The sequence below is a fragment of the Hemiscyllium ocellatum genome, chromosome 48, assembly GCF_020745735.1.
Source record: "Hemiscyllium ocellatum isolate sHemOce1 chromosome 48, sHemOce1.pat.X.cur, whole genome shotgun sequence".
Classification (NCBI taxonomy): Eukaryota; Metazoa; Chordata; class Chondrichthyes; order Orectolobiformes; family Hemiscylliidae; genus Hemiscyllium; species Hemiscyllium ocellatum.
The window spans coordinates 16864944-16883670 of NC_083448.1; the positions used below are offsets into that span (position 1 = coordinate 16864944).

At 51.7% G+C, this 18727-nt stretch overlaps 1 protein-coding gene across 1 annotated transcript in view; it reads left to right on the top strand.

Moving 5' to 3' along the window:
* LOC132836820 (solute carrier family 23 member 2-like) overlaps positions 1-18727 on the top strand; it is a 44632-nt gene that overhangs the window by 704 nt on the left and 25201 nt on the right. The window contains exons 2-5 of the mRNA XM_060856286.1: positions 1067-1337; positions 13386-13484; positions 14683-14799; positions 17483-17640. Of these exons, the coding sequence (XP_060712269.1) occupies positions 1230-1337; positions 13386-13484; positions 14683-14799; positions 17483-17640 (482 nt within the window). The 5' untranslated portion in view covers positions 1067-1229. The remainder of the gene's footprint in view (positions 1-1066; positions 1338-13385; positions 13485-14682; positions 14800-17482; positions 17641-18727) is intronic.

Sequence of the window (18727 nt, forward strand, 5' to 3'; positions counted from 1 at the left end):
CTGTATTTGCAAACGCCCAGAGATGTTTGGTAACTATGTTGGATAATGTGACACGAGCAACACTGTTTCCTCCAGGGAAGGGTGCAAGTACAAATCACTCTCACTCTGTGACCTCGCTCAGCCAGCCCCCAACTCTTGTTTGTGCAATGGCCCCTTCTTTCATCGATTCAGGGTTTGGGCATGTTTCTGTTTGGTTGGAATTTGTACACACACACACACACACCAGGCAGCAGGGGAGAGATGTTCCCTGGTTGAGACTCTGTATCCAGGCCCAGTGTGTCCATCTTGAGGCAAGTTGCTGTCTCTGACAGATATTTGAGGCTTCCTGGAGGGCCTTGGGTGGTTCTGCTGCGGTCGGGATAGTCACCGTGCACAGGGACAAAGGGCAAAAGGAACACGGCAAACCAGAGCAGGACTGGGTAACAGAGACAGGCAGACCGACTGACGGGCAGAATGGTGTACTTGCACGGAAACCCACAGCAGGACTGGGTAACAGAGACAGGCAGACCGACTGTCGGGCAGAATGGTGTACTTGCACGGAAACCCACAGCAGGACTGGGTAACAGAGACAGGCAGACCGACTGACGGGCAGAATGGTGTACTTGCGTGGAAAACCAGAGCAGGACTGGGTAACAGAGACAGGCAGACCGACTGACGGGCAGAATGGTGTACTTCCTTGGAAAACCACAGCAGGACTGGGTAACAGAGACAGGCAGACCGACTGACGGGCAGAATGGTGTACTTCCTTGGAAAACCAGAGCAGGACTGGGTAACAGAGACAGGCAGACCGACTGACGGGCAGAATGGTGTACTTGCGTGGAAAACCAGAGCAGGACTGGGTAACAGAGACAGGCAGACTGACTGACGGGCAGAATGGTGTACTTCCGTGGAAACCCACAGCAGGACTGGGTAACAGAGACAGGCAGACCGACTGACGGGCAGAATGGTGTACTTCCTTGGAAAACCAGAGCAGGACTGGGTAACAGAGACAGGCAGACTGACTGACGGGCAGAATGGTGTACTTGCACACTGTAACCATTCTGTGATGCTGTGTTTCTGTTTACAGCAAGGATCTCTCCATCCACCCACATGTGGACCTGCTGCTTATTGTCCCTGAGCAGCATGTAATGGGTGTGTGAGTGACAGACAGTCGGAGACCGAGAGGGAGGTAACATCCTGGTACGTCACGGCTTTAAAGCATCAGACTACACCCCTGGACTCCCGAACCGATGGGCATTGGCAAGAACACAGCACCCAAGGGCACCATGGAGTCAGCCAACTCTTGCGAGGACAAGTATGAGGAAGAGAAACACTCCACAACTTTCTTCCCAATGCCGGTGAGACACATTCCTAGCACCCGTTCCCCACCAAGTCTGACAGCAAGCTGCTAGGCAAGGAAGGAGGGCTGGTTGACCAGGAGGTTAGCACAGGGCATCCCAGACTGTGCAGCCCACATAACAGCAACATCAGTGGGAGCAGGGACTGAACTGCAAGGCCCCTCAGCCTGGCTTTTCAGGGCACTTGAAAAAACAGTGGAGAAAGGAGGCAACCAGCCCTATTCACAGCAGCTAGTCTCCTTCAGGCCCCATGTCGTTGCAGAAGCAGAAATAGACCACTCATCCCATCCAGTCTGTTCTGCCATTGAATGATCTGACCTGATCAGCCCCAACTCCCCCTTTCCTGCCTGTCCCCCATCCCCCTTGATTCTCCCTCCCTCCCCTCTGTGACCCAGCCTCTCCATCCCTCTGCGGGAGAGAATCCCACAGCCTCACTCCCCTCAGAGAGGAGAAATTCCTCCACATCTCTCCCTTTCTCTGAGGTGACACCCTCTGGACCCAGACTCTCCCACAAGGAGAAACAGTCTCTCCACATCTACCCCACCAAGATCCCTAAGGGTAGAACATACAACACGGAACAGTACAGCACAGGACAGGCCCTTCGATGTTGCACCAACCTGTGAACTGTTCTCAGCTCGCCCCCTTCCACTATCCCATCATCATCCATGTGCTTATGTAAGGATTGTTTCAATCTCCCGAATGTGGCTGCGGATCTTGGACATTTCAACAAGGTCTCCCCTCTCTTCTGAACGCCAACAAATATAGACTCGATCGACTTGACCCGTAGTTCCGTGGGTGCATGTTGCTATTTCTCTGTACCTGGCTTGTCCAAGGGCGTCACTCAGTGACTTGCCTTTGAAGTAATCCTATGTAAATGGGGGTGAGTGATCTCAGTCACTGCTGGCTGCTTGTTGTGACTGATTTTCATACACATTTGTCTGAGGAGTGTGTCTCCTGTAGTGGCCGGCCCGGTTTGACCAGAGGGCATTTAGAAGTTAGCCACCATGCTGGGGGTTCTTGTAGGCCAGACCAGGTCAGGATGGGAGATGATGCTGAACACAACAGTTGATGCTACAGAAACTCAGAGGCTGTGGCAGCATCTGTGGGGAGAGGGCTAAAAAAAAAATGGGTTCACCTTTCCAATCTGGTTTGACTTCTTCAGAACCGAAAGACGTTGGAGAATGTCTGTGTTTTTTTTAACAGAGATGGAGGAGTGGTGAACAGATGGTACAGTGGCTCAGTGATAAAGACAAAGGGCTTATTAACAGCAGTGAGAGAGAGAGAGGAGGAGACTAGCTGTAAAATGGATATGAACTGAGCTGTGAAAGACAGGGAACACATCTTTCACACTGTCAGCCATGGAAACAAGACAACACGTTCAGAACTGGAGGGGAGAGAATGTCAGGAAAATGGAGCACAGTCATGATGTAACCAGTTATCCTTCCTTGTCGGACAGCATTGAACCAGATGAGTCACCAGTAATTGTCAGAGGCTGATCTGGTTTTTAATTTGAGATGCTTTTATCGAGTTGAAATATTACTTTCTGCCCTGGTTGGGTTTGAACCCAGAACATTCACTCGGAGTTCTGGATGATGACATTACCACAGTGGCATTACTTTCTCCAGAATGTGCCACAGAGCACATTTGCAGATTGATTCCACACAGGACTAATGTTCAAAGACTGTGTCATCAAATCCATCTTAAACATTGTTCAAACTTTTCTTTAAGACAATTGTTCATTTATGAGGCATGAGCTTCACTGGCTGGGCCCAGCATTTCCTGCCCGTCCCTAGTTGCCCCTTGTGAAGGTGGGGGTGAGCTGGTGTCTTGACCCGCTGCAGTCCATGTGCTGTGGGCTGACCCACAATGCCCTGTGGGAGGGAATTCCAGGATTCTGACCCAGTGACAGTGAAGGAACAGCGTTATATTTCCAAGTCAGGATGGTGAGGGGCTTGGAAGGGAATGTACAGGGGGTGGTGTTCCTGTGTATCTACCATCCTGCAGAGATGTCCTGGAGCTGGGATGACTGACCGCCAATAAGCACAACCCCCTTCCTGTGTGCTAGATATGACTCCAACCACTGGAGCATTTTCCCTGATAGCCATTGATTCCAGTTCTGTGAGGACTTTGTGGTGCCACACTCCTGAGGGAATGCAGCCTTGTTGTCAGGGAGTGTCACTCTCAGCTCACCTCTGGAATTCAGTGTTTTTGTCGATGTTTGAACCAGTCAGTCAGAAGGTACTGCTATCAGTTTCAATCTTGTTACACAAGTCTCCCACCTCAACCTTTTGTTCTTCTGTTGAATGGGGTAACATGAGTGTTCTGGTGTCCTCCCAGTAGCTGGACCTTTGCAGAAATCTGCTCCTTGATTCCACCTGGAGTAGCCTGCAGACATTCTGCTGCTGTCCCCATCCTTCACATCTCTGCTTGGGAAGCTGCTGTTTTGTTCTGGGAAGGCTCTCCATTCGGCTACAATCCTGGGATCTGCTCTGTCAGACTGCCAAGAGCTGATGGCCTGAGGAATGACACACACACACACACACACACACACTTCATAGAATCCCCACGGTGTGGGAGCAGGCCAGTCAGCCCATCGAGTCCACACCAACCCTCTGGGGAGCATCCCTCCCAAACTCAACCCCTCAATCTGTCTTTGTAACCTTGCATTTCCAGTGGCTAACCCACCTAATCCACACATCCCTGAACACTGTGGGGCAGTTTAGCATGGCCAATTCACCCTAACCTGCACATCTTTGGACTGTGGGAGGAAACCGGAGCACCTGGAGGAAACCCACACAGACACGGGGAGAATGTGCAAACTCCACACAGACAGTTGCCCGAGGCTGGAATCGAACCTGGGTCCCTGGTGCTGTGAGGCAGCAATGCTAACCACTGAGCCACCGTGCCACCCGCCAGAGCGTTCTTTCTGACTTGGGCACCTCTTGAGTGCATTGTTAACCTTAAAGGCTGACTTGATCCTTTCTTTTCCATGTGCTGCCGTGTGGATTGACTGACACTGAACTGATCGATGGATTTTGTGTGGATAGGCTGTGTCTTTGTCCTTCATTGGGGGGCCTTGCTGCTAACCCTGAGCTCAGAGGAGGAACATTACTCCAGCTTATTGAGCTGAATTGGAGAAGGGTTTCAGGGGCACGCTAAACTTGAGCTGGATGTTATTGTAAGGAACGCTACTGAGCATACTGCCTCACACACATTCACCACTGCGTGCCTTGCCTTGTCTTGTCCCACAGCAGCTTGAGACAAGATAATGAGCAGGTTTACAGAAAGGAAGGAATTGCTAACCTTGACATACAGAGTCTGCTGTGACCCCCTCAGGGGTGTCTGAGGCACCCTGATTATCTTCCCTGGCGTTCAGTGCTCCAGGTCATTTGGCTGGTAATGGGCAGGGTGTGACTTTATCAAGGAAAGATCCTCCATGTGTGGTAGAAAACCCAGCACCTTGAAACAGCTGCACAGAGATCCCAACATGACAGTGGGCCTTAGTGGTGCCTTACTGTTCTCTGATACAAACACACACCTTTCCTGATGGCGGTGTTTGCTCTGCGTTGTTCCAAATGGGAGCTGATCCTTGTATTTAACACTTATTCCTTCAGCGCTTCTTCCGTCAACAATCACCGTGCTGTTGGACTGTAAGATCCTCTGTGTGAGTGAGGTGCTAACATGGCAGCAGTGACTGTGATCCAAGTGCCCAGGGACACCACCAGGCTGAGGACAAGACTGGAGACGTGCCAGCTTCCCTCTGGCAGAACGTTAGCGGGTGTGACACGTGTGGAGACTGAGAGAGGCCCTCTCAGAGCGGACACACTGAGATACTGAGCATTGGGAGTGCCACACACCCCTCGCTCCCAGCCAAGGCCCTGTCGGGTCATTGTAAGTCCGAGCCTGTGATTTTCCTGTGTCCCAGATCTGGTGGGGGATGGGGTGAGATCCTGTGAAAAGCCAAGCCTTGTTTTCCCTGGCTGTGGGTCAATAAGGCTGGAGTCTGGCCGTAATGATGCCTTCTGTCATCTGTATAACAACAGTGTGGATGGAAATCAGGCCCTTAGACATCATCTGCACTTACTCCCAGCTTCACCCCGTCCCTCCCGACAGACTGAGTTTGTTCTCGTTTCTTGACTTGAGTGTGAATGTTATTGGCCAGAGCTCACTGTCGGGTAGGTCAGACTGGATAAAGCCAGCAGATTTCCTTCCTTTATCAGGTGTAACGATCAGCAGAGTGGTTGTACGCTGAGGGAGGTGAATGAGATTTGAGTCTGTGTCCTCAGGACCTGAGTGTCAGCCTCTCACACTACGTCACTGCATCCTGCTCTCAGTGATGTGTGTGTGTGGGTCGTGTTCCTGTTATCATTCCAAGCCCAGTGACACTGTCATCATTGCACTGGGAGCACACAGCTGCTTCCTTCCAGCCCACTGCTCTTGGTGTTGGCTATCTCTCTGTGCCCTGACCTTGCAGGGTATGGGAAGACATTGTGGACTCTATCTCTGGCCATTCTGTCACAAAGTGTGGGCTCTGAAGCTCTGTGTATACATATCCCTCCTTACCTCTCTGTTCATCATTCATCATTCACTCTCTCTGTCTTGCTCCCCCCACCTTTCTGTCCACCCTCTTGCTAAATCTCAGTCTCTGTCAATTCTCTCTCTCTCTCCTTCTCTCTCCTTGTTGTTCTCGCTCTCTCGTTCTCTTGCTCTCTGAATCTCTCTCTTCCCCCCCCCCCCCTGCCGCCAAGTGTCCCAGAGACCAGTGGGATGGTGGTCAGTGTTTCTGGGAGTGCCCAGTCTTCAGGACCCACATCATTCACTGTAGGTTTTCCTCACTCCCTGTTGTAACTCCAGAACATTGACATAGCCTCAATAATCTCCACCAATGTGTGACTGCAAGTACACTCTTCCACACCCTCGCAGACATGCCGTCTCTCTCTCTCTCTCTCTCTCTGTCTCTCACACACACATTGAGAAATAAGGCAGACAGTTTGCCACACATGATCAGAACAGAAAGATGGGAATCAGTCTTCTCAAGATCTAGGGTGGTTTCACTTGTCTCTTTTCATTAGCAATGGGGGATGTGCTGTTGTTTGTTGAGTGCTGCTTGTTTGTCACTCAAACCACACAACATAAGGCACTGCCTCAGCTTCTCTGGTCTGCTGGTTGATTCCCTGAGACCCTGACTGACTGAATAAGCCTGGCTTTTCCCCATCAGCTTTCATCATGAAGGTGAGTCAGCCGGAATCATCTCAATTCTGCCTTGGGCCATCCTGTCCGAATGAATGCCAATCATTGACTCCTTTCCAGGGAGGCAATGGTTTACTTTGTGGGAAGATTTCATTGTGAATGGTCCTAAAACAATGTTCAAGAGTTGATGATGTTTCTTTGAAGTCAGCTGCTGTTGGAAGCTGACCAGGAGATGAGCTCCAACCAGTGAGGTACCACCCAGACTGTGAGTCCTCACTGCTGTTTTCAAACTGTCGCTCTGTCTCTGAAAGAAGAGTAATCCAAGGTTTGTGCGAAGATTTGTAGCTCGGGTGCTCGTTGTTGTGGTTCTGTTCGCCGAGCTGGAAGTTTTTGTTGCAAACGTTTCGTCCCCTGGCTAGGCGACATCATCAGTGCTTTGGAGCCTCCTGCGAAGCGCTTCTTTGATGTTTCTTCCGGTATTTATAGTGGTCTGTCCTTGCCGCTTCCGGGTGTCAGTTTCAGCTGTCCGCTGTAGTGGTTGGTATATTGGGTCCAGGTCGATGTGTTTGTTGATGGAGTTTGTGGATGAATGCCATGCCTCTAGGAAGAGTAATCCAGTCAGGGGCTAGAGTGAGATAGGGAATTCCTGGAGAAACTTGACAGCAGCTCATGGACCATCAGTGGGGAGACACAGAGAGAGAGAGGGAGAGAGAGACAGTAGCTGTTGATACAGAGGTACAGAGAGAGTTTGAAGGGTGAGCACACTACAGGTGGATAACTGACTGAGGATTGGATTTATTTCTTGACAGATGTATTTATTACAAACACAGTGATCCGTGTTGTTAAGGGTCTCCACTCTGCAGCACCACCTTTAACCACAGGATGGAAACCAAAGCATAGGCCAAAGAGCCATGAAATACGAGAGGGAAGTTGATCTAGTCTCACCTGGGTCAAGCTCCTTCCCCGAGCTGAGTGATGGGCCTGGGTGCAGTCTCCTCCATCCCACTGCGACAGTCCCTGCTGCAAATGGCCTGTCTCTGCCCTCACCACCACTTCACCAACACCACGGGGCCTGAGCTGACTGCTGCTACTGTAGGCTCCTGCACTGGGACTCCCTGTAGCTGTTGTCAGGTTCTCGGGCCTAGTCGTGGGCATGAAGCCTTGGCTAGGCATGTGGGTCTGGACTGGGGAAGGGGTTGGGTGAGAGGTGGATGAAACACAGGAGGGGCTCCTTGCTTACCTCTACTGAGGGTGCAACTGTGTCCTCCTGGTCCTAGCATTACCACCAGATCCTTCCACCTTGGCCTTTTCATTGGGCTGGCTGCTCCCAGATGCATGCTGCCATCATCATCCACCATTCTACACAGGACCTGCTCAGGACAATACTGCAAATCTCTCCCACTCTCTCCCACGCTCCCTCTCTCACTGTCTCTCTCACACAGTCTCACTCTCTCACACAGTCTCAGTCTCACTCTCTCACACAGTCTCACTCTCACACACAGTCTCACTCTCACTCTCTCACACAGTCTCACTCTCACACACAGTCTCACTCTCACACACAGTCTCACTCTCACACACAGTCTCACTCTCTCACACAGTCTCACTCTCACACACAGTCTCACTCTCACACACAGTCTCACTCTCTCACACAGTCTCACTCACACACAGTCTCACTCTCGCACACAGTCTCACTCTCTCACACAGTCTCACTCTCTCTCACAGTCTCACTCTCTCACACAGTCTCACTTTCTCACTCTTACTCACACACAGTCTCACTCTCACACACAGTCTCACTCTCTCACGCAGTCTCACTGTCACGCAGTCTCACTCTCACCCACAGTCTCATTCTCACCCACAGTCTCATTCTCACCCACAGTCTCACTCTCACTCACGCAGTCTCATTCTCACCCACAGTCTCACTCTCACTCACGCAGTCTCATTCTTACTCACAGTCTCATTCTCACCCACAGTCTCACTCTCACACACACAGTCTCACTCTCACTCTCTGTCTCACTCTCTCACACACAGTCTCATTCTCACACACAGTCTCACTCTCACACAGTCTCACTCTCACACATATTCTCTCTCTCACACTCTATATTTCTCTCAGTCTGTCTCTCTGTCTGTCACTCTCACTTTCTCTCTCTCTGTCTCACTTTCTCTTTCTCTCTCACTTTCTCTCTGTCCCCCCCTCCCTCTCTCTCTCTCATACTCTCTCTCTCTCATTCCCCTTCTCTTTCCTCCCACCACCCCCATCTCTGCCCCTCTCTTTTTTTCTCTCTCTCCTCTCTTTTTCTGTCTCTTGGGCCATCAGCCTGTTTCCCTGATTCTCTCTTTCATCACTCTCTCTCTCACTCTCTCTCTCACTCTCTCTCTCACTCTCTCTCTCTCTCTTTCTCTCTCTCTCTCTCCTGTCTCTGTTAGGAAACTCTTCCATTTCAGACCATTGCTGTGTGGTTTCTGCTGCAACTCATTCTCCATTCAAGTTCACTGCATTTGCATTAGCTCTTCAACTGCTCAGGTGAAAGAGTTCAGAAAAGATTTACAAGGATGTTGCCAGGGTTGGACGATCTGAGCTATAGGGAGAGGCTGAATAGGCTGGGGCTGTTTTCCCTGGAGTGTCGGAGGCTGAGGGGTGACCTTATAGAGGTTTATAAAATCATGAGAGGCATGGATAGGGTAAATAGACAAAGTCTTTCCCCTGGGGTCGGGGAGTCCAGAACGAGAGGGCATGGGTTTAGGGTGAGAGGGGAAAGATATAAAAGAGACTTAAGGGGCAACTTTTTCACCCAGAGGGTGGTACGTGTATGGAATGAGCTGCCAGAGGAAGTGGTGGAGGCTGGTACAATTGCAACATTTAAGAGGCATTTGGATGGGGATATGAATAGGAAGGGTTTGGATGGATATGGGCCGGGTGCTGGCAGGTGGGACTAGATTGGGTTGGGATGTCTGTTCGGCATGGACGGGTTGGACCGAAGGGTCTGTTTCCACGCTGTACATCTCTGTGAGTGTATGACATTGACACACGCTCACATGCAGAGAGACATGTGTGTACTCACATACATATACACACAGTCTGAAGGAAACTGAATTTTGACAGAAAACAGATTCCAGATTTCTGACTCTTTGAGAAGGTCTGTTTGTCCTGTCCGTTTCCTGATTTCCACATGGCCCCCTGACCACTGGGTAGCCAACTTGACAGCACAGCAAGATCCCACAAACGGTGCCAGTCACAGTGCAGGCTGGGTCTTGGTGTTTTTGCCCTGTTGGATACGATCACACTGACTGTCAGGTTGAGTGGTTGGCCAGCTGGGATGTAGTCTGCTGGGCTAAGGGCTGAGGTTGGAGTGCAGCGCTGAGTGCTCGAACCTTCCACACGCCCAGGAGACCATTCTGGAGGGTGCTCGGAACACTCTGTTCCTTGGACTCCTGTAAACAATTAGCTGGGACCTTGCTGATGTGTCTCCCTCTGACTGGGCACTGGTGGGGAAGCTGTTGTGTCGTCACCCAACCCCACAAAACACCCTGAAAGACTCCATGTCTCATCTTATCACCACTCCAGACAATTGGAACAAAAGAGGTTTCTCATCACTGTTAGGAGAAAAAGACTCAGCCCCCCCCCCCACCCTCTGAAGTTAGAGGAGATTGGTCTGTCACAGTTCTGTCAGATGAGATCGAATTGTTGACAGACACTGACTGAAGGAAGAGCTTCAGGGTAGCTCTCACCTTCACGTGGCAAACACTCAGAGAGTCAGAGAGATGAATAGCATGGAAACAGACCCTTCGGTCCAACCAGATATCCCAACCCAATCTAGTCCCACCTGGCAGCACCCGGCCCATATCCCTCCAAACCCTTCCTATTCATATCCCCATCCTGATGATATTCCAAACTTCTGCAGGTTTTACTGAAAGTTTTCTTGCAGTGAGAATCGGCTTGTTTTCCTTTCAGAATGTTTATCTTTTCTCTTGGAGATTTCGAGCGAGATGTACCTCTCAGTTTTATTCCTTAAAAAATGCCAGAATTAACTGCGTTCAAGAAAAGCAAGTCTATTTTCAGAGGCTGTTGCTAGGCAACTGTTTGCACCAATGGAAGGGTTTGTCCAAGGTTCCTTGACCAACAATGAAAACAGAAACCCCGTCTCTGAATTCTTCCTCAAGGCTTCCTTGTGTGTTCAGGTCCAACAAGTCAAATACTAAATTCCTCTTCAATCCAACCAAGCCCAAGTCACTCCAGAGTCCAGTTTCTTCCAGTCCACCAGTCTGTCGGTGGAACGCTGACACCCCATCAGCACTGCGTGGGAGTGGGAAGCTGAGATGTTGTGACCAAACCTCTGCAGTGGGACTGCATTCAGAGTGGTGACCAGTGCACTCTCTCTCTCTCGGGGTCTCCATCGACATCGGGGTTGGGAGATCTGGGACCACCTGGTGTCCGATCCCTATCCGGTGGGAAGATTTCGCAGGAAGAGGGAAGGAGAGCCCTTTGGTTCAGTCATTGTCATTGGGCAATGCTAACAATGCACAGGAAGAGCCCATGCCAGACCCAACCCCCCCCCCCCCCACTGCCAGAGTGTTGTCTTGGGGTCCTGGAGTACAGTGAGAGCCAGTCATAGAATCCCTACCATATGGAAGCAGGCCATTTGGCCCATCAAGTCCACACCAACCCTCAGAAGAGCCCCTCCATGCCTAGCCCACCCAGCCGATGTATCCCTGGGCACTATAAGGCAGTTAAAGATGGCCAATCCACCCTAACCTGCATGTCTTTGGACTGTGGGAGGAAACCCACACTTCACTGTGTAAACTCCACACAGACAGTGATCTGAGGCTGGAATCGAACCCGGATCCCCAGTGCTGTCAGGCAGCAGTGCTAACCACTGAGCCATCCTGTCCTGTAGGGGAGAGGTTAGTGCTGGGTTCGCACTGGTCACTTCTCCCTGGGCTTTGTGAGTATGGAGTAGCTAACTGCTGAATGAAAGAATGCCTTGGCTCCCTCTGTAAGTGACCATTACTGACTCTCACTTGTCTATCGACACTCCTCTAGCTCTGCCCCCTACTGGGCTTCCTGCAGAGCAACTCTCTCACTCTCCATCTGCCAGTCCCTGTCACTACAATCTCCCAGCTCCCACTGGGAGTCCTGTCCTCCACAAGTCTTTACCTCCAGTTTTCAGCACTTGGTTGGTGCTGCCTGGATCCATGTTCTGCACTGGTCTCCCTCAACACCTACTCATGTCTGTCTCTGATCACACCACTATACAAAATCCCTCTCCCTGTCCATCTCTCTCTCTCTCTCTCTCTCTCTCTCTGTCTCTGTCTCTGTCTCTCTCCCTCTGTCTCTGTCTCTCTCCCTCTCCCTCTCCCTCTGCCTGTCTGCCTCTCTCTCTGTTGCCCCTGTCTCTCCCTCCTCCCCGCCCCCCCCCCCCCCCCCCCCAGCGCCTATCTCTCTCTCTCTCTCTCTCTCTCTCCCCTCCCGGTCCCCCCCATCTCTCTCTGTCTCTCTCCCTCACTCCCTCTCTGTCTTCATCTGTCTGTCTGCTGGAGGACGTCGCTGAGTTTTCTCTCTCTGATAGTGAGTGGGGTGTTTTTCTCAGAGTGTAGCATCCTGCTGAGTAACTGCCCAGTGCTGACCAGTGTCCCGCTGAGCTGTGGCTCTGTGTTTGCTGTGTTGAAGGAGAGTGAGGTGGGAGGGGAGAGGGCTCCCAGGCCAGTTGTGTACCTGTGAGACGAGCAGAGATCCTCATTGTGTTCTCCCAGCTCAGGGGCCATTGTTACAGAATGGAGCCGGGTCAGACTCTGCTCTTTGTGATGTGATCACCTTGTCCAAGCTGGGAGGGCGAAGACAGCTTGGACTCTGGGACCACCAATCGGTCAGATTCGTCTTTGACCTGCTGGTTGTTGGAAGGGGGTGGATGGTAAGGGAGGTTAGCCTGTTGGAGTTAGGGCCCAGACACACACTCACACCAGCATGGGCCAGCGGGATTCCCTCTGGGTGTGGACGGCCCGGGGATAGTGGTGGGGACTGCAGGGTCCCTCGGGCTGCTGCTGTAGACTCAGGCGGGAGCTGCTGTCTCAGCCAGTCCCTGAACTCTGACCGTGCTGGGAGAGTTGGGAGCATAACACACCCCAGTGTACAACAGCCAGCTCCTGCAGAGCCCTTCCTGGATCAGGAGCTTCCCTGGTGAGTGTGAAATCTGTAAGGTACACCTGCTTCCTGCCCACACCCAGGTGCAGACTGAATTAACCCAGCCGTTTCCCAGTGAAAACCCACAGCACAGGCCCTGGGCAAGGTGGTTCCAGGAGCTGCAGTCCTCTCATGTCACAGCCACCCAGCCATTGAGGGGTCCCTCCCTCCACGTGACTCCAGACCCACAGCTAAGCGGGCAGATCGCCCAAGTACCTCGAGATACCCATGTCTCCTCAGTGCCTTCCATCTGACGGGCTGGAGCAGCTTTTCGAGGGATATCAGCGAGGCTACGAATGGCCTTCTGAAGAATTTCCCTGGTCACCCACTGACAAGACGAGAGAGATGTGGAGGAATTTCTCCTCTCTGAGGGGAGTGAGGCTGTGGGATTCTCTCCCGCAGAGGGATGGAGAGGCTGGGTCACTAAAGGCTGAGACAGAGGGGAGGGAGGGGGAATCAAGGGGGATGGGGGACACGCAGGAAAGGGGGAGTCATGGGTGAGCATGAGACAGCCACGATCTGATTGAATGGCGGAGCAGACTGGATGGGCTGAGTGGCCTCCTGCTGCTCCCATGTCCATCTGGGGCAGAGAGTTGTGTATCAGGAGGAGAGTGAGAGGGGAAAGCTGTCCCCTCAGCCAGACAGCCCTGTTCCTCTAATGGATCTTCCTCCTGTTGGTGTAGGTGGTGATTAATGGAGCTGCGGTGGTGCCTGGTGAGCAGGACACAGAGGTGACTGAGCTGATGGCTGTCTATGCCAAACAGAACACTGGCGCTGACAAGGTAACTCTCCAGTTTGTGGTCTCCTGCTCTGGTTTTGGTTTCTGGATTGACTGGCTGCTGGGAACCCTGTGTTGTACTGGGAGTGAAGCTGGTCAATCGGTTGGTGTTATGGGCTTGTTGAGGACACTGATCATTGTGAATCTCAGTGCACCAGCTCTATCATATCCCAATTCCCGGGGGAATGCCTGTTGCACTGAACTGGTGGTATGCTGTGCCCTCCCATTCCCACTATCGGTGTCCTCTCTCAGGAATGTCCCCCACTCTCTCTTTGTCCAGTAGCCCACAGACATGGGCAAGCCTATGACCCGTGTGTGACCCAACTCTAAACGGTTTGCAACTCCAAGCTCAAATATTAGCCAATTACTGAGAATCCTAGAATTCTTACGGGGGAAACAGGCCATTTGGCCCATCGGATCTAAGCTGACCCTCCAAAGAAGATCCACCCCACCCATCCTCTAACTCTACCTTTCCCGTGGCTAACCTCTCCCACCCCCCTTAGCCTGCACATCCCTGGACACTGTATGAAATTTCCCATCACCAATCCACCCTGACCTGCACATCTTTGGACTGTGGGAGGAAACCGGAGCACCCGGAGGAAACCCACGCAGACACGGGGAGAATGTCCATTCTCCCACACAGACGGTTACCCGAGGGTGGAATTGAGCCCGGGTCCCTGGCACAGTGAGACAGCAGTGCTAACCACTGAGCCACCATGTTACCCACAAGGTCTGTGTGTACCAGGCAGGGGGAGAAGGAGGGAGGATGAGTGATGTGGAAGCTTCAAGAAAGCTAACTCTCAGCGACTCCTGAAGTTCACCCTGTGAACTCCGGGACAGTATATCCTTGGCTCCTTGCCTGGGGTGGTGGGACACAGGAACTGTAAACCCTTTCTCACTCAGTTACGGGAAGGGTCTGTGGGCTTTGGGAGCTGGGATTGCACTCGGGAGCTGGCTGAGAGTTTGTCCCCCCAGGAACGGGCTGGTCCGTGGGGGAGGGGCAGGTGGGGGGGAAGGAGAGAGAGAGAGACGGCGGGAAAAGAGAGAGAGAGAGAGAGAGAAAAACAAAGAGAGGCAGGGGGGTGTGAGAGGGGGAACTGGGCTGGTTCTGCAGGGTATGTGTGGGGAGTGGGGGGGTGATGTCTCAGGGTCAGATGGAGAATACCTTGTTGATTGTTCTTGGTTTGGATTTGTCCTTACAGTCCTCCTTATCGGATAGCTCGGACAGCCATGGTGGTAGTGAGGCCCAGAGACTGGACATGATCTACACTGTTGAAGATGTCCCACCTTGGTATCTCTGTATCTTCTTGGGTTTACAGGTGAGTCCCAGAGCGATGGTGCCACCTCAGTCAGTGGCCCCTGGCCCATCCTGTCCTGAATGCTGGAACTGCCCAGCTGTGCTTTCTCCATTGGAGAAGTCCAGTTCACCACCATCTCCATGCATTCCGGAGATCCAGATGACAGGGAAGACATCGAGGCAGCGTGTGTCTCATGGGGGGGAGGGAGTGAAGTGGGGCCTTTCTGTATGTGTGTTTGTGTGTGTCTGTCAAAACCTTTGTGAGTCAGTGTCTGTGTGGGGCGGCAGGGTGAAAATGCTATCTTTCATGGTCAAATAGCTGGCTGCTGCCGGGTGACTGCAAATAATGTTGGTCATTGTTTCCAATCTGCTGCTTCACACATTCACAACATTGGCCAGGCACAGCATTTAACGTCTGTCCCGACATGCCCCTGGGAAGGTGGGGGGGGGTGGTGTGGTGAGCTGGTGTCTTGACCCGCTGCAGTCCATGTGCTGTGGGCTGACCCACAATGCCCTGAGGGAAGGAATTCCAGGATTCGGACCCAGTGACACTGAAGGAACAGCGATATATTTCCAAGTCAGGATGGTGAGGGGCTGGGAGGGGAACTTGCAGGGGGTGGTGTTCCCATGTATCTGCTGCCCCTTGTCCTTCGAGATGGAAGTGGTTGTGGGTTTGGAAGGTGCTGCCTGAGGGTCTTTGGTGAATTGCTGCAGTGTATCTTGTAGATGGTACACCCTGCTGCTACTGAGGGTCAGTGGTGGAGGGAGGGGATGTTTGTGGATGTGGTGCCAATCAAGTGGGGGCTGCTTTGTCCAGGATGTTGATGAGCTTCTTGAATGTTGTTGGAGCTGCCCCCGTCCATCCCACTCCTGACTTGTGCCTTGTAGATGGTGGACAGGCTTCAGGGAGTCAGGAGGGGAGTTACTCCCCACAGTATTCCCAGTCACTGTGTTGGTATGGCTTGGAGAAATGGCTGTCAGTTTCTGATTGGTGGTAATCCCCAGGGTGTTGGTAGAGGAGGACTCAGTGATGGTAACTCCATTGGATGTCAAGGGGTGGTGGTCAGGGTGTCTCTTGTGGGCGATGGTCACAGCCTGGCATTTGAATGGCACCCAAATGCCACTTGTCAGCCCAAGCCTGGATATTGTCCGGATCTCGCTGCATTTAAGCATGGACTGCATCTCTATCTGAGGATGCCCAAATGGTGTTGGACATGGTGAACACCCCCCACCCTTCTGATCAAGGGAAGGTCACTGAACGGCTGCAGAGATGAGCTGGAGCTGAGGTAACTGACCTCCAATAGCTGCCAGGAATGAGTCCAACCAGGGGAGGTTTGTTCCCTGATAGCCACTGGTTCCACTTTGACTCTGGGGTCCTTGATACCACACTCAGTTGAACGTGGTGTTAACGTGTAGGGGCTGGATCGTGTTCAGCCTTGATCCCACAACTCCACTCCTGTCTGAGAGAAGGAATTCCTCCTCATCTCAGATTGACCCCTGACTCTGAGATAATGCCCTCTGGTCTGCGACTTTCTCACAAGGGGAAACACATCCCCCCCCCCTTGTCAAGTCCTCTCAGTATCTCCCATCCTGTCCTCAGCAGAGAGCTTGGCAAGCTCAAACAGCTTGTCTCTTCCCTGAAATAATGGACTGTGAGTTAATTGAGTCAATATCTAAACCATCCAGGCACTGATTCCCAAGCAGGGCCCGGCCTGTAGGCATGGCAACGAGGAGCTCATGCCATGTGACCACACTCTGGGTCAGTTGGGAGCTGGAGTGTGAAGAGATGACCAGGGGTTTTCAGTCTGGTCACTGATAATGGCAGGGGAAGGAGCTGGGAGATGGGCTGTGAGCAGTGAGCAGATGGGGAGCTGGGAGGGGGAGTAATGCAGATACAGGATGAGGGGACGCAGAACAGAGCATACAGCAGTCCCCTGATGTGAGTGATTAAAGTGACACCGCTCTTATTGACTGAGGGGTGGATCATTAACTTGGTCGCTCTGTCCGTTTGGATGACTGTGTAACCTGGGAATGCTGCATAAGCAGTTCCGTCAGAGATGGAAATCTCTCAGCACCGAGTCTGTGCAAGACTGAGCAAGAGCATCATTGATCTCATAACCACAGCAGCCAGAGAGAGAGAGAGAGAGGCTGTTCCTCACTGAACAGCACCAAGGACATTTCAGACACATTCCCTGGCTTCTCAGTTCCCTTGTCCCATCTCTCCTCCATGCAAGTTCCACATCTGCAACTCCAATGTTAGCAATATATTTGTTCACGTGTCCCACAATCCTGAAATGGTCATATCAATGTGAAAACAAGCCAATACCAATACAAAACAGGCCCAACTTTATTCAGAAACAAGTTACAATCGCTTTCACTACAGAACTATACTCGCTCCAATCGAAATCAGCCCATTCAACTTCAAGTATATCATGAGTCTCTTGTCGATTTGTACAGCCCCTCTCTCTCTCTCTCTCTCTCTCTCTCTGTCCCCCTCTCCCTCTCTCCCCACTTGCTCTCTCTTGCCATCTCTCTCGCTCGCTCTGTCTCTATCCCCGTCTCTCTCTCTCTCTCTCTCTTTTTCTCCCTCACTCTGTCTCTCTGTCCATCTGTATGTGAATGCGGAGGGTTGTGTTGAAGAGGGGAGTGGTGTGTTTATGTGATCTGACTAACAAGAGGTTTTTTTCTGTCCTGTTGCTCTCCAGCACTACCTGACCTGTTTCAGTGGGACCATTGCTGTTCCCTTCCTGTTGGTTGATGCCATGTGTGTTGGCTTTGACCAGTGGGCCACCAGTCAACTGATTGGGACCATCTTCTTCTGTGTGGGATTGACAACGCTGCTTCAGAGTACCCTGGGCTGCAGGTATGTCTGTCACACACACACACACGTTTCCCCCACCTTCAGGACGAGCCTATACTGGGCTCCAATTTGCTGTGTTTCTGGATTCGATCCAAGCAAAGGGACATGAGTATTGCTCAGAAAGCTTTCATTCAGTGCCCCTTCCTTTGAGAAGGTGGTAACGAGTTGCCCCATTCAAATGTGTGCTTGAGAGACACCCACAACACCCTTGGAGAGGGAGTTCCAGGATTGTCACCCAGTGACAGTAACCGAACAGCAATACCTTTCCAATTCAGGGTGGTGAGGGACTTTGAGGGGGTGGTGTTCCCATGTACCTGCTGCCCTCGACCTTCAAGGTGGTAGAGTTGATGGGTAATTTTTTTTTGGAAACTTCGATCGCTTGGGGCTCGGGGGGGGGTTCGCCAATTGGATCTAAACTTGGCTTAACATGAGGAGTAGAGGGTGGTGGTGTTTTCTGGACTGGACGCCTATCACCAGTGGTTTTCCACAGGGTTCGGGTGCTGGGTGATCTATTGCCTGCCATTTATATGAGTGATTTAAATGAGAATATAGATGGCGTTAGTTAGTAAGTTTGTGGATCACACCAAAATTGATGGTATTGTGGGCGGTGAAGATTATTATCGAAAACTACAAAGAGATCCTGATTAATCGTGTCAGTGGGCTGAGGAGTGGCAGATGGAGATGAATTTGGATAAATACGAGGGATTGCAGTTTGAGATAACAAACGAGGGTGGGACTTTTCCAATTACTGCTCGACCCCTGGCTTGTGTTGTAGAACAGGGAGATGGAGAGGTTCAGTCACATCCGTTTTGAAAGTTTGCCTCCCATACAGACAGGGTGCTTCAGAAGGTGTCTTACACACACTGCTCTGACCTTTGAGTTGGGACATCACCTTGAGGTTGGACAGGATGTTGGTATACTGTGTCCAGTTCTGGTCACCCTGTTTGTAGGAAGGATATTATTAATCTGGGGAGGGTTTAGAAAAGACTGAGCAGGGTGTTGGTGGGAATGGAGGGGTTGGGTTCGAAGCCGAGACTGGGACTTTGTTCACTGGAGCGTAGGAGGCTGAGAGGTGACCTTTTAAAAGGAT